This window comes from Martes martes (genome assembly GCF_963455335.1).
Source record: "Martes martes genome assembly, chromosome: 18".
NCBI classification, from domain to species: domain Eukaryota; kingdom Metazoa; phylum Chordata; class Mammalia; order Carnivora; family Mustelidae; genus Martes; species Martes martes.
In genome coordinates, this window is record NC_137906.1 from 22,841,212 (window position 1) to 22,863,903 (window position 22,692).

Genomic DNA, 22,692 nt, shown 5'->3' on the forward strand with positions numbered 1-22,692 from the left:
GGAGCTCAGACTCAGCCAAGAGGAGAGACAAACCAGAGCTTTCTCATTCAGCTGGGCCTCCGACAGGGCCGGACAGCTCCAGGCCGGGGTGGGAGTGTCCCCGGGGCTCTGAGAGCCTGGCCCAGCTGAATCAGACTCTCGGCCTCCCTAACCCTGCTCGGTGGCCTCAAAAAAGATGCCTCTAAAGGTGATCACCCCGACTGGGAAAACAACCCGTGGTCTTGTTTGCTGTGTTGGGCTTTGTTTTGGTTTTTTAAAACCTGAGCTGCATGCAGTCTGTGGCACTGATGATCGGTAAGGTGCCTTCAAACACGACGGGATTTTCTGAGTTTCTCAATTCACAATTGAAGGGGCTGTCTAAGAAATCAACAAGACCTTGACTTCCCCGATTCCCAGGGGTGAGCAGATAAGATCCTACTGCAGATTCCTGCCTGCCCCTCCCCCACCATGAGTGCCAAAGGAGGTCTCCCCTCCCCATTCCCCTCCCCTCCCCTGCCTCCCCCCACCCCGCCTGCCCTGCGCACCCCAGAACCCAGCACGTGTACTTGCGCCCGATAAATATTTCTTGGGAGCACAGCGGGAATAACTAAGGAAATCTTAGCTGGTGGGGGATGTTTCTAAGGGACAGGCTGACTTGAAGCCTGGAACACCTCCCCCACCCCCGCCCACCCCCGCCCACCCCCGCCCCAAGTGCCAGAGCTGTGGCTGCTTTCTCACCCCTGCCCACCACCGGCAGGAGCCTTGGTCTGGGCCCCAGAAGGAAGGAAGCTGAATTTATTGACGTTCTGCTTGGCCCCAGCTGATACAGTGGGTGACCTCACCAATTTCTCCCCAAAGTGGGTCATGATCCCTGGGCCCCCCCCCCACCCCGCCTTGTCCAGACAGGAAACTCTAGCCCAGAGAGGGGAAGAGGCTTGCCCAAGGTGGTACAGCCCAGAGGCATCACAGTTGGGATTCAGACCTCGGTCCACAGGACCCCACAAACTTTCACACACCCAGGGTCACCTAAGGCTCACTCCATCCCCTTCCCCTGAGAAGTGAAAAAGACCCCTGGGGACTTCTCACAGCTCCTGGAGGCAGGACCTGCAGGGCGGGGACTGATGCCAGCAGGCCCCATGGATGACGCTGAACCAGGCTCTCAGTGCACGACCTGGGGGCCTCCCCACATCGGGAACAGTCCATGGCTGTCATGGTGTGCACACGGTCCCAGACACACATGCATCTCGTCTTGGCGCCCATGGGCATGTGTGCGGCTCATGCACACAGACACACCGTGTGCTCTGGGATCACACAGGCACACCAGGTGTCAACTGGGCTCAGGGGCCCCATCTGGGGGCACAAAGGTCACAGGCCCCTTCACCTCACGGCCCAGGTGAGCACAGCTCTGACTCTAGGCCGAATGGCTCGGCCAGCTCTGGACTGCGGGTCAGCCTCACTGGCTGGCCTGGGGCCCGGGTCCCTCGGGTGGAGGGGCCATGACCACCCACTGGCGGAGGTAGCTCCTGGGGGGCCCTTCGTCCCTGGGGCTGGTGAAGTCACACTCCACAGGGCTGCCACAGTCAGAGCCCGCGAAGCCACTGTCGAAAGTGTCCATGTCCAGGCCGGCGGGAGGCGAGCCCGCTTCGCTGTCAGATGCCTCTCTGGGGGGCCCGCCACTCCACAGTGGCCCTGGGGTCCAGCCTGCCTCCTCATCAAGGGGCAGCTTTAGCCTGTCCAGGAGGCTGCCCATAGGCCCTCCTGGCCCGGCAAGGCCACCTGCTGAGACGCAGCCACAGGAAAGGACTGTAGTCCCGGGGTCCAGGAGCGGGTCCTCAGTGCCTGAGCCGGGCTCCAGGCTGGCATCCAAGTTCAGGGCCGGGTATCCGTCATCCCCACAGGTGCAGGACCAGGCACACGGGCCCTCCATGTTTGCTACGGTCACGGTGTTAATGGACACCAGCACGCCATACGGTCGGTCCCTCTCCTGGCTGTAAGCCAAGCCACCCACGCTGCCGGCAGGGGAGGGGGCTGGGCCCCAGGAGCCTGGCTCAGGCACCCCGTCAGCTTCTACCAGGTGGGGGGGCTCTGGCAGTTGCGTGGACTGCGGCCCCTTGGTGCTGCTCTGCGGCGGGCAATGGTTGTGCATCGCCAGGGACGAAAGCACCTCAGGGCTCCGGGGTCCCAGCTCCAGGCTGGAGGCAGTGAAGGGGGCGCCCACCCATTTCTGCAAAGAGAGAGAAGAGGGAGACAGTCATGACAGGATGGGGGCAAGGCGGGTATGGACAGACAGACATAGAGACAAGACACAGACAGCAAGAGAAAGAGACACGACAGGATAAACAGAGCACCAGGGGTCAGAGCCACGGCGTACCCCTATCCAGGGACGCGCCACACTGCCGTCCCTTCCTTCCTGGGCCTCAGTTTCCCCACCTGCAGGAGGGAGCCACTGCCCTCAGCAGCCTGCCAGACAACCAGTGCTCAGCGGCCTGGGGTCTGCATAGGGCCTGGGGAGCAGACGCCAAGACCGCTGAGTTATATGGACAATGGGGGCGGGAGTGACAGAAGCCGATGCTTCTAGAAAACAAGCATTCTCCTGTTGGTGTCCCCACTGGAGTGGACACTCGGCCAGGGCAGAAGCCTCGATTCTTCTGGTCCCAGCTGTATTCCCGGAGGTTCACACAGTGCCTCACATACAGTCGGTGCCAAATAAATGTGTATTAACTAAATGAACACACAGGGGGAATCAGTGACAAGCCACTTGGAAAGGCCTCTGTATGCTCCATGGGTAAGGGTTGTGGGGTGACAACGGACCAAGGCAGTGCCCCCCCAAAGCTTTGAGCACAATCCCCGCCCCCACCCTTGCTGGCTTGGGGTCCCACACATGACACAGAGTCCCCACCCGAGTGGTGGTGAAAACCCCTGAGAACCTGATTCTCCCAGTTGTGAGCCTGCTGCCTCAGAAGACATCTTGGGACCTGGGTGAGGCCCCTCTATCTGCCAGTAACGCCCTCCCTGTCCCCCAACCGCCACCCCCCCCACACACACAGCTGTGCGGGGAGGGGATGCATCCACATCTCTGGAGCTCCCAGCCTAGGGCCTGGCACACAGGTGCAGCGCAGGTGAGTAAATACCAAACAGGTGTGGCCTCTGAGCTTCAGGGAAGGTGCAGAGGAAGGAGGAAGGTCTCTTCCCTGTGGGGCTGGGCGTTCGAGCTGCTCCCCTGCCTCCCGAAAGCCGCTTCCCCACGCAGAGCCTCCGTCTCCCCAGGGATGCTTATGGACCATGGAGCGGCCCCCCCACCCCACGCCCCCAGGGGCCGCGATCAAGATGGAAGGAGCTCAGGGCAGCACCAGGCAGACAGCCGGAGCTCAGCCAATGCTCTGGTCCAGGTTTCCTGACATCCAGGCTCCGCTGGAAGGGGTGGACTCCCCCCACCAGTCACCACATCCTCTCTGCGGTCGGCCCTCCCCCTCGGGGTGGGTGTTGAGCGGTAAATGGGCACAGACAACCGTGGGCGCCGGCGGGTGACGGGTGGTTGGGGCCTGGTGGGGGAGTGGGGGGGTTGGGGGGCTGGTGTGTTCCGTGGGTGGGGCCACGCCCTTCCTGGAACCCGCTCTCCATCTCAAGGACCTCTGACAAAGGAGCAGGAGGCCAGTTTGCGACTCAAGGAACCTGGCTCGTCCCTCCCCCCAGCCTGGCCCAGGGGTTGGGACAGGCTGCCTGATTTTGTGTCTGTTCTCGTACCAGTTCTGCCCCACCCGAATTATTTCCTGCACTCTGCCACTGCGGAGCCCGGAGCCTGGTTGGCAGGTGGGGGGTTCCTGGGGCGCAGGCGGAGGTGAGCTTCCAGAGGAGAAGAGGCTGGTGGGGGGGGTTGTCACAGGCTGGAAGGCACTCACCTTGAAGTCTCCACTGTGGCCCACATACAGGGGCTGGAAGAACTTCTGTGGGTTGGGCACATGCCCCCACACCTTCTTCCACAGCCTGGGAGGACAGAGACGAGGTGAGCCCTCACCATCCCCCAGAGGGTAGCCCGGCCTCCCGCTCAGGGGCTCCCCGGCTTTGTCCTGCAGGAGACTGAGCCCCTCCCAAAGCACACCCACGCACCCCCCTTCAGCCCCTCTGCCCCCGGGCCTCAATTTCCACATCCGTAAAATGGGGGCAGCAAGTCTGGCGAAGGTGCCTGGAGTTTAAGAGTTCGGCTGCCTATTCCGAGCCTGTTCTGAGCCGGGCAAATGCTGCCCCTCACCCCTCCTCTACCACCAGGGATAAGCAAAGGGCCGGTTCACAGGGGTGCGGGGAGCACTCAGACGGTGTCCACACAGTGACCCAGCACCCCAGCACCCCAGCACCCAGCACCCAGACAGTGCTCCCTTCCCCTCCAGCTTCGCTGCCTCTGTCTCCAGCAAAGCCTCTGGGTGCAGATGCACACATCAAGCTGGGTGAGCAGATTCCCACCCCCCCGGGGTTCAGCAAACCCTGACCGCAGCCCCTGCCTCCGCCAGCAGTTCTCCTGAAGACCAAACCCAACACATAAACGGATAAAAGTAAAAGTAAAAGCTCTGGTTGGAGCAGAAGGAGGGCGGATTATCACCTCCAGTCTTCACCCCCACCTGGCGGCCCAGCGTGCTCTCCCCTGGACTCAAAGCATAAATGCCACCCGACAAGGTCATGGCCTGGGTCACTGTCAGAGCACAGGGCACTTCCTCCACTTCAGAGCAGGGCGGCTTTGGGCAAGTTCATTGCCAGCTCTGTGCCTCCTTGCTTGCCCCATTTGTCCAGAAGAGGTAAGCACCCAACGGCCCACTCCCAAGGCGGTGTGGAGAGGTGGGCGCGCTCCCCAGTGCCCAGAAAACAGGAGCTTGTTCTTATCACCATCCCTGTCATTGCCAAGGTCGCGATGACAGCTTGTGGCCCAGGACTCCCCCGTCCCCCCCCCCCCCGCCTCCCTGAATCCCTGGCCTCACCTCCAAGGCAGGTGGATCTTCAGGCCTAAGAAGACGAGGATGGGGAGTATGACGACCAGGAGGAGGTAGAGCAAGGAAGTGTGCCAGCCTCCCTTGATCTCTGCGAAGGAAGAAGACACAGGGTAAAGGGGGAACCCACCTCTCCCAGAGGCCCCGTGGGGCGGGTGTGGTGGGCAACGGGTCTGGGCTGGTGTGGAGGGCACAGGAGGGCCGCGGGGGCCCGCAGGTGAGGTGGTCTGGGATCCTACTCCCCACCCCCCCGAACCCCAGGCCAGCGACTTCATCTCTCTGGGCCTCGGCGTTCCCATCTGCAGAAGGGAGATAACAATCCCCACTCCAGGCAGTATTAGGAACACTGAATGCCCAGCGAGAGCCACACCTACCTTCCGGCTGGGTGTGAAAGGTGACGGGGTCACTCCACTCGCTCCAAGTCCCCTGGAAGGAGGACCCCGGCTGGGGCCCTGCGCGCACCTGGAGCTCATAGCTCGAGTCGCTCAGGAACTCCGAGGGATGGAGAGAGACGCTTCTCGAGTCCACCGAGATCAGCTTGATCCTTGGACGCTGCTGGCACAGGGAACGGAGGCACCGATCAGGCTCCCCCAGGCCAGCCCCGGCCTCCAGCGGCAGCCCCCTTTACCCGCCGCCACGAAAGGGGCTGAGTGTCTCCAGCAAAGTCCCTACTCCTGCCACAAGACCAGGCTCGGCTTGACCTTGACCTGGTCTCTCTCTGACCCCAGATCTCCCCTCACGGTCCCGGCAGGGGGCCCTCTCTGCAAGGACCAGGACGGGCTCAGGAGTAGAATTGGCCTGTTTGATGGGAATCTCCAGACAGTGGTCCCTTTCGGAATTGTTCCACAGTGGGCCTTCTCCCGAGCGGGCATTTCTGGAAGCTTTCCATCACAGACGTCTCAGCAACAGATAACCTCTAGAAGCTTTCCCTGGGGGACATTCCAAACAACCGCGTGTACGAAATTCTCCAACGGGGTCTGCTCTGAAGGACTGGATCATTCTAGAAGGCTTCAGCCTTGACTGTTCTGAATAGCGGGCCCTTTGGGAACTCTCCAGTGCTCTAAACGAGGATAGTTCTAGAAGCCTGCATCTTGGAAACAACGGTCTAACACTGGACTTCCTTGGTGATTGAGGCTTCTGGAGCTCTCCACATGTGGTCATCCTAAGCCAGGGGGGAGGGCTCCAGAAAGCCCCATCTCCGGAACGTCCTCTGCTGTGATGTCCTAGACTCCAGGAGGAAACCCGACCCAGGAACCAGGGGCAGGAAGGACAGAATTTTGAGTGGCCTCCCACCCCAGGGAGAAATGAGGAGAGGCAGCACGGGGTGGGAGGGCGGAAGGGGGACCTTCCAGCCTCGGGGGGGCGTTGCTTCCAGTCTTGGCTGTGAGTCAGCAGCTCACCCGTCTCTCGGATCCCCCTCCCTACCCCCAGTGTCACCCCGCCATGTTCTCCACGTGGTGCCCCCCCTGCCCCTGGTCTCTGGGAGCCTCACCGGGGCCCAGGGTCCTCCCCGATTCCTGTATCTCAGCTCATACTGCAGCTTGCCCTTCAGCGCGTAGGAATTGTAGCTGGAGCTCCAGGAGATGTTATAATGTCCTGAGAAGGTCACGGTCACGTTGAAAGGCGGGGATGGCTTGACTTGGAGGGAAAAGCCAGAAAGAGAAGAAAGGGGTGAGATCGGGCCATGGCTGAGAGGATGTAGTGGCAGGAAGTTGCCCGTTGCCTGACCCCGTGTTGGTGGTGGGGTCGGCGGGATCCGTACCCCACCCTGTGACTCTGGGCGAGGCAGTCCCTGTCTCTGGACCTCAGTCTGTGCGTCTGAGAAATGAGAAGTTCAGGCCATACTGGAGTTGCCGCTGCAGGGGGCAGGAGGGTAACAGAAGTGGGCAAAGCTGGTCTGGGGTCTGAGGATATGGAAGGGAGATGCCCCACTCAGGCTGGGCAGGACTGAAGACCAGGGTGGCCAGAGAATAGCCTGGAACCCCAGCTGGGGTGAAGCTCTCTCCAACATTAGTGTTCACTACTAGTCCAGGTGCTTGGGTGGCTCAGTTGATTAAGCGTCTGCCTTTGGTTCAGGTCATGATCCTGGGGTCCTGGGATCGAGCCCCCTGCCCAGCTCTCTGCTCAGTGGGGGGGTCTGCTCTTCTCCTGCCCTTCACTCCACCCCTTTCCCCTGCACCACTGGTGCCCTCTCTCTCAATCACTCTCGTGCATGCACACGCTCTTTCTCAAATAAATAAAAAATCTTAAAAAAAAAAAAGCTCCTAATCCAAAAGCTTGCTAAGCAACACGTGTGGTTCAGAGGCACTGGTTCTGCATTTCTGTTCTAAACGATGATGTCATTTTCTTGCTGCAGCTTCTCAGAGAAGCCAGACTCTGATGGGCATTCATGCTAATGAGCTTCATTAATATTCATTTATGCTAACGAAAAGCAAGCTCTACTGAGCTCCTGCAGGACTGTGTGCAGACCAGTCTGACCCTCCTCAGTGGCCATGAGCTCCAAGGCTTCTGGAAAGTGAGAGCCCCGCAGAGGCCTGAGTCACACCACCACACCCTCCCGGGTGCCTCGCAGGCCAAGGTCAAAGCCAGACCTCCTGTTCCTCTCCACACCAAATTTGTTTCATGATCGTGATCAGGGTACAGCATGTTATATGCCTTCATTTCTTCTCTTAGAAAAGGGTACCAGCTCCCCATTCATGGGGTCACAGTTCTCGGGGACCAAACTCAGTAGCAGAGGGAGGTCCCTTCAGGGAGGGAGAAGCCACAGGCTCCTGTCCCCCAGCTCCTGCCTTCTCTTCCTCTTCCACCTTTTTTTGGCCAACATCTAACATTTTTTGCATTTCCCTGTGTGATCTTGTTCGCCACTGGCACCTTTTCTGGGGTCTGAGCTTCTTGGGGCTGAGGTTTTGTTCTCCCGAGTCAACGCTGTGCCCACGGCTCCCGGCTCCCTGGACAGAGCAGGCGTATTAAACCAACAAGTGAACCTTTCAGGGGTTGCAAAAAAGGAATTCCTAAAGCCGCTTACTTCTCTGCCTGAGTTGGGAGAAAGTGCCCATTCCCAGGACCCCATCGAGGGCTTTTCTCTTTGAGTCACGAATCTGTTCGGACTGCACTCGTTCTTAAACCCTCTTCTGTCTTCTCCGGGCCGGGAGGAGCTCTCTGCTTCCCTGTGGCCGGGGCTGGGGGCTGTGGACCGACTCAGGGAGGGACTGGGATGTTTGCAGAGCCGACTGCCAGGAGGAGGAAGGGGCTGGAGTCGGGGAGCCAAAAGCCGCCTCCTATCACATCTGGGCACAGGTAGGCCTCAGACCCTGGCAGGGAGGGCAGAAGGGGTGGGGGTAGGGAACCGTGACCTGGAGCCCCCTGCAAGACAAAGCAGCTCATTCTCTGCCCTGCACTCTGCTCTGAAGAGGAAGGGGTGGGACGCTACCCGCCCAGCTCCCCCGGGGCAGGAGGGTGGCCCTGCTCCATGGACTTGCCACGCCTGGGTCCAGTGGCCAAGTGAGCTTGTGTGCGCATGCGCACGTCCACATTGGCACCTGTCTGACACAGAGCGTGAGTGCCCTCTGTCCAAGCTGTCCAGGCTGCTGGTAAGACATTGGTGCCTCTGAGGGGGTATTTACAAGTGTGTGTGTGTGCACGTGCATGAGTCTGGGTGTGTCTGGGTCTGCGTGAAGCTTTGCTCACACCCATTTGTGTGCAAAGGGGCATGAACCTGGACCCCCAGAGTGTGAATGGCAGACGCCCTCTTATCTTCTTGCCCCACCACTGGGAATCTGGGGACAACCTCCCAGGCCACAGAGGCTAAGCCTCCCCAAGGGCAGGCCTCTCTTCATGGTCTGCTTGCATGCCTCTGGGCATGGGCCTCTCACCCCCTGCTTTGGGAGCTGCCTCCTGGGCCCTTCCCTGCCCTGCCCTGGTCCTGGACCCAGCCAGGCCGCCTCCCTTCCTCCAGGCTGGAGGGAAAGTCTGGGCCTCAGTGGAGCAAATAAACAGGAGAAATCTCAGGGAAGTTCTTCTCCTGGGACATGGCCTCCCCTGCTTTGCCTCAAAATGGGGGCAGAAGGCCATCAGTCTACAGTGAGCCAGTCCGGGGTCACAGATGGGCAAGTCCTGGGCCCTGGTCCAGCTCTGTTGCCGGCCTCTGCTGCCTCTCCTTGGTTAAAGGCCCAAACTTAGGTATGAACCCATCACACCTCAGTCGTGCTTCTACAGAACACACTCTCAGGAGAAATGAGCACCTAGGACAGGTCCGTTTTGACATGGGGGCGAGCCAGCCCACGGGGCGTGGGGCTCAGCACCGGCCTGGGCTCCCCTCTGCTCCAAGGTCCCGGGGATACTCACTGCTCTTAGCCAGGAGGAAGCTGCCGCACTCCTGGGAGTAACTTCCGGACTGGTCTGTGACATTGACACTGAAAATGTCGTCGGCCATGAAGTGAAACACATCCATATGGCACGTGTACTTGGCATGCGTGGCGTTGTGGGCGGACCGGAGGAGGCTGCAGGAGGTGACCTCATCCTCCAGGTCTCCATATGGGTCTTGCCTTCAAGGAGAGAGCACCCAGTCATGCCTGGAGGCCAGCGGGGCTCCCTGCACACAGCCAGAAGCTCGGGGCTGGGGGGCGGCGGTTTGAGGTGAGGCTGCGGGGGGGGGGGGTTACGGTCCACCAACAATTTCCCAGGGAAGGTGTTCCCTCCCCTGAAGCATTCCTGATGGGCTGTGTCTGGGTTTGGCTTGTGTGCCTCCAAGGAACCGGGAACTTACCACCTTACATAGGGCAGCGACTCTCAACTTTGGAATTCTCAGCTAGCCCATTCTTGCCTAGACTGAGCCTCAGTCTGTCCCTGTCAATCCCATCAGCTGGATCCCAGTCCTTTAGGAAGGATGCTAAGCACCTCAGGTCCCCTTCCTGCCCTCTTTCCGTCCAGCAGCCACGGAATACCCAGGGAGTACCAGGGCGAAAGGCCAAGGTAAGAGCCAAATGAACCTCATCCTCGCTCTGGCTGAAAAGGGAGGCTGTTGGTATGGGGTTGGGAGCACTGCTCTGGCCTCTTTACTCCCACTAGGCATTAAGTGATGGGTTTTGAAGTATGTATAGGAGTTCGGCAGCTATTTATTTCCCTACAAACACCTTCAGGTTGTGAACATGACTACCCTTCAAGGCCAATGCAGATGTGTAGACTCTGTTCTCTGCTAAATATCTGTTAGAATAGAAGCTTCTGCTCAATCAGTGCAATTTTGCACGGAAGCTGGGGGGAGCGCTTTAAAAACTCCCCATCACTTCCATGCCTAAAACCCTCCGTGACTTCTCACCACCATTCAGGGCAATCTGGCCTCGACCTCCCTCTCACCTTCTTAGCTTGTTATTCTCCCTCACAACGATGCAGTCCCCTCTGGCCCCACAGACTTCCTCACTATTCCTCAAACTCACCAGCTCTTCTCCACCTCAGGGCCTTTGCACAGGCAATGCCCTCTGCCTGGAATGCTCCATCTCCAGCTCACGGGCTGCCTCCTTCCCGTCCAGAGAGGTCTCTCCTGAGCACCCGCCCCCATGTCACTCCCTCTGGACCCCTTGGATCCGGTCCCTGTTCTTTGTAGCACTCATTGTCATCAGAAAGCATCCTGATGGCTGTTTGTGTCTGTCTTATTGTCTGTCTCCCCAGGCACTCCCCTCTGCAGAACTTCTGGAACCTCCTTGGTCTTGGGCTCTGCTGAGCTCCCAGTGCCTGCAAGTGTCAGCAGGAGGTCCATAAATGTGATCTGGATGAAAGCCAGCTTTTCTTAATCCCAGCACCTTAGGAACAAAGATTCTCTCCTTAAACAAGCCCTGCTTGGGCTCCTCTGAGCGCTCTCCTCCATGAGGCCCCGACCTTTGGGCTTCCGTGTCATCTGATTTGTCCTCCACCTCCTTCCCCAGGTGACGTCTGACCAGCCTGGGCTGCCATCAGCAAGAACCCTGTGACGTCATGTAGCCGGAAACACTCCCCCTTCCCCTTGACGTGTCCTCTTGGTAATTTTCCATTCACTGGCCCCACCCTGCTCCTTGGCTCTAAATCCCCCCTTTTCCTTGTATTTGGGGTTGACCCCGATCTCTCCCCGCACTGCAAAGTCCCAGCAGGGTCCCTGCGTCTCTGGCAAGGGTCCTGAGTCAAGATTCCCCTCACGTTCTTTAACAATTGTGGACGAACAGGGGTCCGTGGACTTTGGAATCAGGCTTGTCTGAATCCCAGCTCCATCACTCACTGGCTGTGTGACCTGGGTCGAGTTGCATAACCTCTTTGAACCCCAGTGTCCTCATTTGTAAAACAGGAGTAATAATTGTGAGGATGGGAAGTGATCGTTCATAGGAAGCACACGGCAGGGCGTCAGGGATGTACGAAGCGCTCATAAAAGTCCTGTGGGAGTCTAGTCGGTCCTCAGGTCTCAAAACCTGTTAGGCTGGGGGTGCCTGGGTGGCTCAGTCGGCTGAGCGGCTGACTCTCGGTTTTGGCTCAGGTCATGGTCTTGGGGTCGTTGGATCGAGCCCCATGTTGGGCTCCGTGCTTAGCTCAGAGTTGGCTTGGGGTTCTCTACCTCTGCCCCTCTCTCCCCTCCTCTCTAAAATGCATAAATAAATCCTTTAAAAAAAAAAAAAAGCCCACTTTTAGGGCTGGGTGGGCAAGAGAGGATGGCCTTTGGAGGTAGACGGAGCTCCGGACGGGAGCTGTGAGCCCGGCGCGGCCGTCTGCAAGGGGGGCCGGGCAGTTCCCCACTAACGAACCATCTTTCCTGGGGCAAAACCAAATGCTGTTGGAGAACTTGCTGAGAGAGCCCTCAGGAAGCGGACCTATTATGTCGATTGCTGAACTATCCGTGGGACCCATAGTAGGTCCCCCTTGGTCTGTGGTCCCCAGCAGTCCTGCTTCACCCCAGCCCTCCAGCGGCTACCACTTACCAGGTGAGGGTGAGCACACCGGGGGGGAGGGTCCTGGTCTCCAGGGTGCAGGTGACGGTTTGTAAGTAATCCGTGTAGCAGACGAGGTCTAGACAACCCCAGGCTGGAAGATTAGGGGAGAGAGAGAGGCTGCGATGGAGCAGGGGTGGTGGGGGGCTGGCCGGAGTTTGCACGATGCCTCACCCCTTCACCTCCTCAAGGGCTGGAGGCTGAGTGGATGCATGGGTCCCCAGGGCCAGGATGAATATGGCAACCCACGGGGCCACTAAGATGTGGGTTTGGGGAAGGGGGTCCCTGCCACCTGACCCCCGAGTTTCAAGGCTGGCTATGCAGACAGATCGCTCTGAATGTCAAACGTGGCGAACCAAGTCGGCCCCCACCTCTCACCACTCTCCCTCCCCTCCACCCCATTTTGCCAAAATGTCCTTATTAGCCTACCGCCCAAACTACCACTGTCCCAGCCAAGTGACACAGGGACTGCTCACCCAGGCGGTTTCACTGGGAGACTGTGCCCTCCCACCCTCAATGTTAATTGCTCCCCTTTGTTCTAAAAATACAGATGCAACCATAATCTAAATTTGCAACAAAATAAATGTAATAAACTGGAACTTGGTTTTGTTCTGTAAGATCTAGTACCAACGCGATCTCTCCCCCGCCCACCCTCCAACTCTTTACCAGAAATTTGTTCCCCTTTTTAAGTGGATTCATTCTTAGTGGCTTTGTCCTATTTTTCCTTGACTAACGAAGAACCGAGGGGTGGTGGTATGTTCCCTGCCTGGCCCTCACTTTAGGTCAGAAGCTGGATTCGGAGCCAAGAAGACCATTGCTGGAAGCATCCTTAGCGGGCTGCCCCTGCCATTTTATAGACAAGGACCCAGAGGCTCTGAGATGGGACCACACCTCCTGTCCATCTGGGTCTGGGCGGCTGAGACTCTCATCCAGGAAAGAAAAATCTCATCTGTGCTACACTTTGTGTGCACAGCAGACATCACTAATCAATCACGGCACTCTCTCCCTCAGGTGACCCTCAGAATCCTCCTTAACACAGGTCTCCCTGCAACCACCACCAAGGGATCCGAGTTGTGGCTCCTCCTGTGGTGGGAGGAGCCTTCCCTAGGAGGGAGCACAGGGCCTGTCGGTGGGCACAGGAGGCCCGTGCAGACACTTGGTGGAGAAAAGAGGACTGATTTTGGTGGGGCCTAAACCTGGGGCTGCAGGGCCATATGTGGGTATGTATTCCCCCAGTTTATACCCTGGTTGTTCAAGCTCAGGGTTCTAGAACTTGGGGGAGGAGCTGCCGTTCCTAGGTCAAGGGCTTGACAGGGTTGGCCCCAATCTTGAAATGGAACATTGGAGAGGGGGTAGCAGCCCCTGAAAGCTGGAGACACTGGCTCCTTGGAGGGCATGGCGGATATGTAAGTGACATCACGCTGGTGTGGACCACGTGGCTGGCACCGGGCACTCACTCAGTAAAAGCATCAGAGCAAGGCAGCCCGGCCCCCGGGAAGGAGGTGAATTTGGGGTTCCAGTTCCGCCACTGCCTAGCTGTGTGGCCATGGGCCTGTCCCTTAACCTCCCTGAGCCTTGGTGTTCTCAAGGGAGACCCGGGCACCACTGCCGCACAGACTGCATAGGGTCATTGGGGGAGCGGACTGAGGTGAAGCCCAGCACCCAGGATGCAGCAGAAGTTTGTGCCCACGAGGCGTGGCACCGTGGCGGGTGACCCAGGACAGAGTGCTGGTCACTCAGAAGGGGAAAATAAAAGAGCCAGACATCTGTTTCCTGGAGAAGCTATTTGAGGCTCTGGGTCTTTTGGTAAAAACCAGAGAGAAATGCAGATTCAGCAGAGCCGCGGCTGAGGGACCCCTGTCTCTAGTCCAACCCCCATTTGAGCCTAGGGGCTCCGCCCTGCCTCCTCTTGGAAGGCCTCCCAGGTTTCTGAGCCCAAATCTAACTCCTGGCCTTTCCCAGCTCCAGTCTCTAACTTCTCTCTCTCTGACTCCAGCACCTTCTGGTCCCCTGGGGGCACCTTCCAAGGTTTGGCTACTTCCGTCTCCACGTCCCACTCCTCCCCCTGCCGGGGACCACCAGGGCCTGCTGATTCTGTGATTGTCCATAAACATCTCCTAGGAGAGTCATTGCAGGAAGAGAAATTGAGGTCAGACCAAAGGCAGGACTTCCTCCCTCTGAGGGTGGAGGGCCAGCCAAGGCAGAGAGCTGTGGAAATGGAGACTCAAGTTTCTCATGCCTGCAATGAGATAAGAAGACAGCTGGTGGCCTGGTCCACGTGGGAGTCACATGAGCCACGGGGCACTCTGGTGGGACGGGTTCTAACTGATGGAGAGCTGGCTAGTACACCCCAAGTGGACAGAGGCGACATACCCCGGCCTGTAGCTTCTAGCCATGTCCTGGGGCAACACAGGCCAGCCTGGCTATCCCCACCCGCACACCCTGGGGCAGCTACTCACCACCCTGGAGCACGAGCAGGAGCAGAGCGGCTGCCGAGCCACAAGGCATGCTGGCTCTCGGGATCCTGGAAGAGACCGACAGTGAGCGGGCAGACCCAGGCCTGGGGACTAAGGGATCCTGAACAGCCTCCCTCTGGTCCTCTCCCTCCCTTGGAAGTCTTGCCTCAGAAAAACAAGAGTTGGAGAAGCCCGTGGATGTTCCCAAAGATTCCTGCCCCTTAGAAGTGGATGCCTCGCCCCTGGGAACCCCATTTCTCCCACCTTCTTCCTGTTCCTAACACAGTCCCAAATGAGAGGTGAATTTCAAGAGGGAGGAGCTAGCTGTTCTGTTCTTCCCCGGGAAGCCTATGGATGTAGCCCTATGCATGAGATTAAACGAGGGCGTTTACCCATCTGAAAAAGAGAGAGGAGAGGCAGGGAGGCAGGGAGGGGAAGTTGGTTGGAAAGTGGTATTTGACAAGCAGAGATCCTAAGTCCTTCTTTCCACAAAACACATGGGTTGACGTTAGCCCCGCTGCTTACCGAATAACAGATCCAAGTTTGGCCCACAAAGAAGACTCCTACTGGATACCCAAGATGAGCTTAGCCCAATATCCAGGCTCCTTGCCCCGTTCCACAGAGCCCAGGTTAGCGAGCACACTGGAAAGCATCCAGGGAACCCAGGCCGGTCCCTGTGGAGGTGAGCGTGACTCCCTGATCTGGATGAGATGCAGGAGAGCCCTCTTTGGAGAACGTCAGGGGTCTACCCAGGAGGAGCAGACGCTGGCGTCTTGGGCAAAGGAGTGACCCCCCCCCCCAGGATGGCAACACCCACTGCACCACAGTTCTGTGCCTGCTTGGGGAGGCATGAGCCAGAGGCCAGGGGGTGGGGCATCCCCATGACGCCCCATGCAGGAATCAAGTTGCAGGCATGGCTTCTTCCAGACACCATCCCTGAGCCCACAAGGGGAAGACCCCCACCCCAGGTTTCCCCAGAACCTACTCTGGCCCCACTGAGCCCTCCCTCTGAGCTCCCTAATAAGTCACGCAGCAAACAGTGGCAAAACACACTGAGAGGTCAGATCACCAGCTGTGTTGCTCTGGGCCAGTCACTTCCCCTCTCTGTGCCCTGCAGAGACCGTAAAGCGGCTTCCCAGATTCTTGTGAGAATTCGAGGAAGCATTTTGCAGAAAACCCTGGGCATGGCCCTTAACACATAAACACTCAACAAAAGGCCGTGACTGATAGACAATTTAAAGCATCAGAAGTAGAGGGGCCCCAGAATGATCTAGCCGAGAGGTCCCTAAATTTCTCACTTTCAAAACTTTGGCCATATTTATAGAGTGTGTGTGCAATCATTTATTTAACATTTTCTATAAATGAGCTCATTTAAAAAAATCCAACTCCAGCGTCATCCTAAGCAATAATATTCATAGTTGCATATTTTCCCCCAGTACACCTTGGAATGAAGAACATTGCCATTAAAATAAAATAATGTTGGAGCAACAGCTTTTTAAATCTGCTTTAGGAACACTGATCTTCCGGCCAAGCCCTGCAGGAGTCCTGTTACCACACTTCGAGGATTCATCTCCTATCATGAGAGGTGGGGTTCATATCTGCCCCTCAATAGGCAGGTCCACACTCTGATCCCCGCCCCCGCACCAGGCCTGGCATAGCTCTGTCTGTGTCACTCCCCAGAGGCTCTATCTGGACCATAAGATAAAGCACCAACTCCCTTGCCCAGAATCAGGGCTCTCCATCCATCCAAATTCCTCAGCTCAGCACATATGACACACAGGTGCCTGGGGATAGAGGGATTGCTCAGGTTGCTTCTGTCTGCTTGACATCTCTTCCTCTCTTGGGAAGAGCTTCTCCGACTGGCACTGTCCCTGTATGGTCTGCATGGAGAGGACTGGAACCCCTGATTTTCAGGTGAGCACCTGACCCAGACCTGGCCAAGACAGCTCCCCACCTGCCTGGCCACATTGAACAGATCAGGGATGGACACCAACCCAAGCAAGGTGAATGAGTGCAGTCTGGGGATTTTCCTAGAACTCCAGTAAAGGGGTAATTTTTGGCTGCCTGCTAGAAGCTGGTGGCCATCTTTGTCACTTCTTAGGGACAGCCTGCCTGAAATTTTCTCAAAAGCTGAGAAATACAGACCCAGAGTCCCCATGGCATTATTTGAGGACCTGGATCCAGCCATACCTGATGTCCACACTTGGACTTTTTGTTCACCTAAGCCCTCCCATTCCCCCCAAAAAACACCACCCACCCTATTTTGGTCAACCATGTGAATTGTGTTTCTGTTGCTTGCCACCAAAGATACCTGATATAGTGGAATAGAGCAAGAGGCCCAGAATTGGAAGTCAGAGTAGCTTGCAGCAAAAAATAGCAAATTTGTTTTCTGGAATTTCTTCTCTCTGACTTTGGTTATCATCTCTAAAACGTGGACAGTCACGCCCACTGCACCTGGCAGTTAAGAAGGGTCAGTGGAAAACAGATGTGACCGTGCTCTGTGAACCAGAAAGTGCTATACAAGGATGCTGGGTTCTTGTTGTTATTGGCCAGCTGTTCTGAATTACTCAGCCTCCCCCTAGCACCTGAGGCCCTGTCATGCCTCTCTGCCTTTGCATGAGGCAAATTCCTGCGCTGAGTCTTCTCCTTGAATACCTACCCCCCCCATCCCTCTAAACCCAGTCTTCATGGCCCCTTTGCTCTATCCTTCCAACCATGAAGCCACTTTGGAATGTTCCAGAACTCTGGCCACTTACTGTCTTCAAGGTTTTCACTGATGCTATCATCTACTTGCTAGTTATCTTTACCTTGCCTCCCCTGTTTACTCCAATAAACATGTCTCAAAAGAAAATATATCCCTACAACCAATGGGGAACTAGTATGAAATGGAGAGATTGTGTGTAATTCAGTGGTTAAAAGGCAGACTCCAGGCCAGCCTGCTTCAGCTCAAATCCCAGCACTGCCATTTACAGGCTGTGTGACGTCAGCGAAGTTTACTTAACCTTTCTGGGCCTCAGAGTCCTCATCTGTAAAATGGACATCCTAGTAACAGTGCCCACCTGGGGGGGTCCTTGGGAGAAGTAAATTAGCCCGTATTTTTAAAGCATTGGGAACAACGCCCAATGTAATTGTAGATACTGTGTTTCTTAAACAAAATCGTTGATTAACCGTAAAACCTGGAGGCAAAAAAAGGCAATAGTCAAGCCTGAGTGAAACGCTCTCTCCCACTTAAAACCGAGAAGTTGGGAAATCCAGTTTGCCTTCAATTAAAAGGGGGATTAAAGGGCATCAGGTTGTTTAAGGCAAACTAGCACCAAACCGAGATTCTCACTGGCATCAGAGGACTGGAAGAAGATTGAAAAGGGTCTAACTCTTTCACTACGGGGTGTTCACTACGGGGTAAACACTGTCTAAAATAAGCCGCTCGATTCTGGGAAGAGCAGCCTTGAATGGTAAAGTCGCCGAGCCGGAAATCCCATCCCATCGCTCTCGCAGCCCCGCATCTGTCCCTTTGTGGGTCTTCACACGGAGGCTGACTCCTGAAGGCAACAGCCCTTTCTCCCCAGGTGCACACCAAACCACCAGGTATGCTATCTGCGGGAAGGGCAGAGGGTACCCTAAAGGCCTTCCTGCTACGGGGTCCTCTGTGGCAGCCCCTAGCTCTGCGGTCTCCTCCAGAGGAGTTAAGAGCACCCGGCTTAGAATCTGCCGGGTCCCAGCTGTGTGTCCTCGGGCAAGTTCCTAACCCCTCTGGTTCTCTGTGGTCTCATCTATACCATGGGGCTCATGACTCTGCTGCGAATTTGTTGGAAGCACCAAATACATCATTGCTTGCGAAGCAGTCCGGCACAGTCGTGCACGGGAATGGAGCTGGGGGAGAGGCGTTTCTCTGCCAGGCTCCAGTGTCAAGGAGCGATTTCACAGGTCGTGATAGTTCAGATGAAAAGCCGCATTTCAGGAGATTCGAGGGAAGTGAAGGAGCTTGGGGGTAGGAAGTCAGATTGAAGTAGGAGCTGGAGGAGAACACCAAGTGCTTAATTCACAGCCGATGAAGAAATGCAAATTAAAACCACAATGACTTGCCATTTTAATTCTACGCGATGGGCAAAAACTAAATGTCTGACAACATTGCGTGTTGCGGAGGACATGGTGTAATGGGCGCTCTCGTTCACGGCTGGTGGGAATGGAAATGAGTGGGCTGGAAAATAGTGTGGCATGGTGTGATAAGTGTGAGCAGGAGCCTTCCTTAAGACCCAGCCGTTTCACTCCCGTGTAAACCACTGATGAAACCCTGGCAGGTGTGTTCGAGAAGCACACGCAGAAATGTTTGTAGCAGTGTTGATCTTAACAGTGAAAAGTGGAAACAACCTAAGTATCCATCAACAAGAGCATGGAAAGATCCACAGGGGGGTAATCACTCAATGTGAGAATGAATCATGGTTTCACACAGCCAAGCAAATGACTCTCGCGACAAAATGCGTAGCGAAAATAAAATAAAAGAACACACGCATAGTAATACCATCTATGGCACACTGAACCCTGGGTGAAACAGCTCTCTATATTGTTTAGATGAACATATGTGTGTCCTGGAAGTATACAGAAATTGAAGGGGATGATAGGAAAAAAAAATCAAAATTTTGAATAGAGTAGGAAAGGAGGGGAATGGGATTGGGGGAGGGGTCAGTGGTCTCCACACTTGGGTGAAACTGACTGAAGTTACCCTGGGTGTTGATTATATTATTCGATATACCTTTTTGTATGCCCAAACCATTTCATAAAATTTTAAATGTCAGTTAATCTTATGTTTCCAAAATTAAAACTGAAGGGGGACTTCCATTTCTGGATATGGTGGAGTAGCTGATTCAGACTGAACTAGTAGCTGAGAACAGCTACAATGCAGGAAAAAAAAATTAGAGGACACAAGAGAGCAACGAAGTTAGATGGTGCTTGGGAGGCCAGGGTTCTGGAGAGAAAAAAGTGCCGTGAAATTCTGCATGCAATTTCCCCTCCAATCGTGTGTCAAATCATTGCAAAGGCATCCCATCCCAAGAAACCCAGCCAAAAAAATCTGGCAACAAGTTTAAAAATTAAGAAAGAGATTTTGTAGTTTCACGAGTTCAAGCCCTGGCAAGGCAGATGGGCCCTGGTAAATAGTCACATATTCAGGAAAGGTTATACCTTCGGAACAAGGAAAACTCAGAACCAGTTTAGCTGTAACTATAACAAGATGATCCGTCTACATGCTATATGTCTGCTAGAAGAAAATCAGAACCTATCTGGAAAAACTCAGCTTCACCCAAAGCCTCTATATTTTTCATGCACAATGTCCAACATTCCATCAAGTGGACAAGCCAAACCTGGAAACAGTACCAGATGACCAAAAACCAAGAGGAAAACAGACACACAGGTGATTCAGAAATCGGTAGTATCTAACACGATTTAAAAATACTCAAATGAGTGTGGTGAAGAATTCCACCAGAAATAGGGAATTTATTTAAAAGTAGAAACTGTAGTGCTAACAAATTCAATAATTGAAATTTATAAGAAATGAATGGATTTCGCAACAGATTGGTAACATTAGAAGAGAGGATTGTTGAGCTGGAATAGGAAGTACTCAGCTTGAAGCATGAAAAGGAAAAAGTGTTTAAAAATACAGAAAAGAGCAAAAGAGATATATATTGTGAAAACGTCCAACATATATGTATTTGGAGCATAGGAAGAGGAGAGAGAACAACTCAGAAGCGAGAATAGAAATACTGGTTAAGAATTTTTCAAAACTGGGGCGCCTGGGTGGCTCAGTGGGTTAAAGCCTCTGCCTTCAGCTCAGGTCATGATCCCAGGGTCCTGGGATCGAGCCCCACATCGGGCTCTCTGCTCAGCGGGGGGCCTGCTTTCTCCTCTCTCTCTGCCTGCTTCTCTGCCTACTTGTGATCTCTGTCAAATAAAAAAAAAAAAAAGAATTTTTAAAAACTAGGAAAGGACATTAATCTACAGATTCAAGAGATCCTACAAACTTTGAGAAGGATAATTACAGCAAAAGCAACAACAACAAACAACGACACACCTACACACATCATAGAAGAACTATTTTAAAAATTAAAGAAAAATATGTACTTAAAAGCCAACTTAGAATTTTATATCCAGAAAAAAATATCCCTCAAAAAAATAAGGCAAGCTCGATATAAAAAACAGATCTCCTAAACTTCCACAGTTAACATTATATTTAATGGTGAAAAACAGAAATCTTTTCCTCTAAGATCATAGACAAGGATGTCCACACTCGTGATTTCTAGTAAACATGGTACTAGAGGTGCTAGCCAAGACAATTCAGCAAGAAAAAGAAATCAAAGTCCTCCTGATTGGAAAGGAAGAAGTAAAGCACTTCTGTTTGCAGATGATATGATCTTGTATATACATTCTAAAGAATCCACACCAAAAAGCCAAAATGAAACAAAACAAATAAAAAGTAGGCCTACTATTAGGCCTAATAAGTAAGTTTAGCAAGGTTGCAGGACACGAGATCAACATGCAAAGTCAACTGTACCTTTGTACAACAGGAATGAACAACCTAAGAAAGTAATTTCAGGACACCTGGGTGGCTCAGTCATTTAAGTGTCTGCCTTCAGCTCAGGTCATGATCCCAGGGCCCTGGGATCGAGTCCCAAATTGGGCTCCCTGCTCAGCGGGGAGCCTGCTTCTCCCTCTGCCTGCCACTCCCCTTGCTTGTGTTCTCTCTCTCTCTGACAAATACATAAATTAAATCTTTTTTTAAATTTAATTTTATCTTTCAGTGTTCCAAGATTCATTGTTTATACACCACACCCAGTGCTCCATGCAATACATGCCCTCCTTAATAAAATCTTTTAAAAAAAGGCTTAAAAAAAAAAGAATTTCATTTACAATAATATCAAAAAGAATGAAATAGAAATCTAACAAAGGGTAAGACGTGTATACCTAAAACTACTAAGCATTTTTGAAAGAATGACAGAGGGCCCAAATAAATGGAAGCCTATCCCATGTTCATGGATTGGAAGATACAGTATTGTTAAGATGTCTTCCCCAATGATCTACAGATTCAAAGTGATCCCTATCAAAAGCCCAGCTGGCTCTTTTGCAGAAGTTAAAAAGCTGATCCTAAAACTCATATGGAAATGCAAAGGTCCAAAATAGACAAAATAATCTTGAAAAAGAAGAACAACATTGAAGGACTCAGACTTCTCCATTTCAAAGTCTACTACAAAGCTACAGTAATCGACACAGTGTGATACTACCCTATATGTAGATCGATGGAATCAAATTCAAAGTCAAAATTCACACATTTATGTTAAGCTGATATTTGACAAGGGTGCCAAGATAATTTGATGGAGGGGAAATAATCTTTAAAATGAATGGTCTGGAGACAATTGGATATCTGCATCCAATAGCATGGAGTTGGACTCCTATCTCGCACCATATACAAAAGTTAACACAAAATGGATTAAAGACCTAGCTGTAAGAGGTAGAAATACTAAACTTTAAGCATAAAATACAGCTCTAACTCTCTGTGACCTTGTATCACACAGTCGTTTCTTAGAAATAACACCAAAAGCACAAGAAGCAAACGAAAAAAATAAACACATTGGACTATTTCAAAATTTAAAACTTTTGTGCATCAAAAGACATGACCAAGAAAGGAAAAAGGCAATATACAGAATGAGAAGAAATTTTTTTTAAAGATTTTATTTATTTATTTGATAGACACAGATCGCAAGTAGGCAGAGAGGCAGGCAGAGAGAGAGGGAGAAGCAGACTCCCCGCTGAGCAGAGAGCCCGATGCGGGGCTCGATCCCAGGACCCAGGGATCATGACCTGAGCCAAAGGCAGAGGCTTTAACCCACTGAGCCACCCAGGTACCCCTAGACGAGCTGATTTTTAAATGTGCAAAATATTTGAATAGAAATTTCTTCAAAAAGATATACCAATGACCAATAAACACACGGAAAGGTGCTAAGGATCATTACTGATTAGGGAAATGCAGATAAAGATCACTTCCAACCCACTAGATGGCTATTTTAAAAATAGAAAAATAAAGAGTGGGTGAAGATGTAGGGTTCTGGAATCCTTATACATTGCTGATGGGAATGTAAAATGTTACATTTGCTATGGGAAACAATTTTGTAGTTTCTCACAAAGTTAATATAGTGTTAGTCCAGGACCAAGCAATTTGACTTCTAGGTATATAGTGAAAATAACTGAAAATACATGTCCATTAAAAAAAAGGAAATCTCTGTGCATGAATATTCATAGTGACATTATTCATACTATCTCCAAACTGGAAGCAGTCCCAGTGTCCATCAA

General features: G+C 53.5%; 1 protein-coding gene across 1 annotated transcript; it reads right to left on the bottom strand.

Annotated features, from left to right (window-relative positions):
• Positions 1–754: 754 nt before the first annotated feature.
• IL21R (interleukin 21 receptor) lies at positions 755–14,420 on the bottom strand. The gene is given in 9 exon segments (XM_080830686.1): positions 755–2,203; positions 3,879–3,963; positions 4,947–5,046; positions 5,330–5,507; positions 6,448–6,593; positions 9,300–9,501; positions 9,505–9,526; positions 11,891–11,993; positions 14,359–14,420. Coding segments are annotated over 9 exon segments (1,656 nt in total). The 5' UTR covers positions 14,408–14,420; the 3' UTR covers positions 755–1,432.
• Between the last annotated feature and the right edge of the window lie 8,272 nt (positions 14,421–22,692).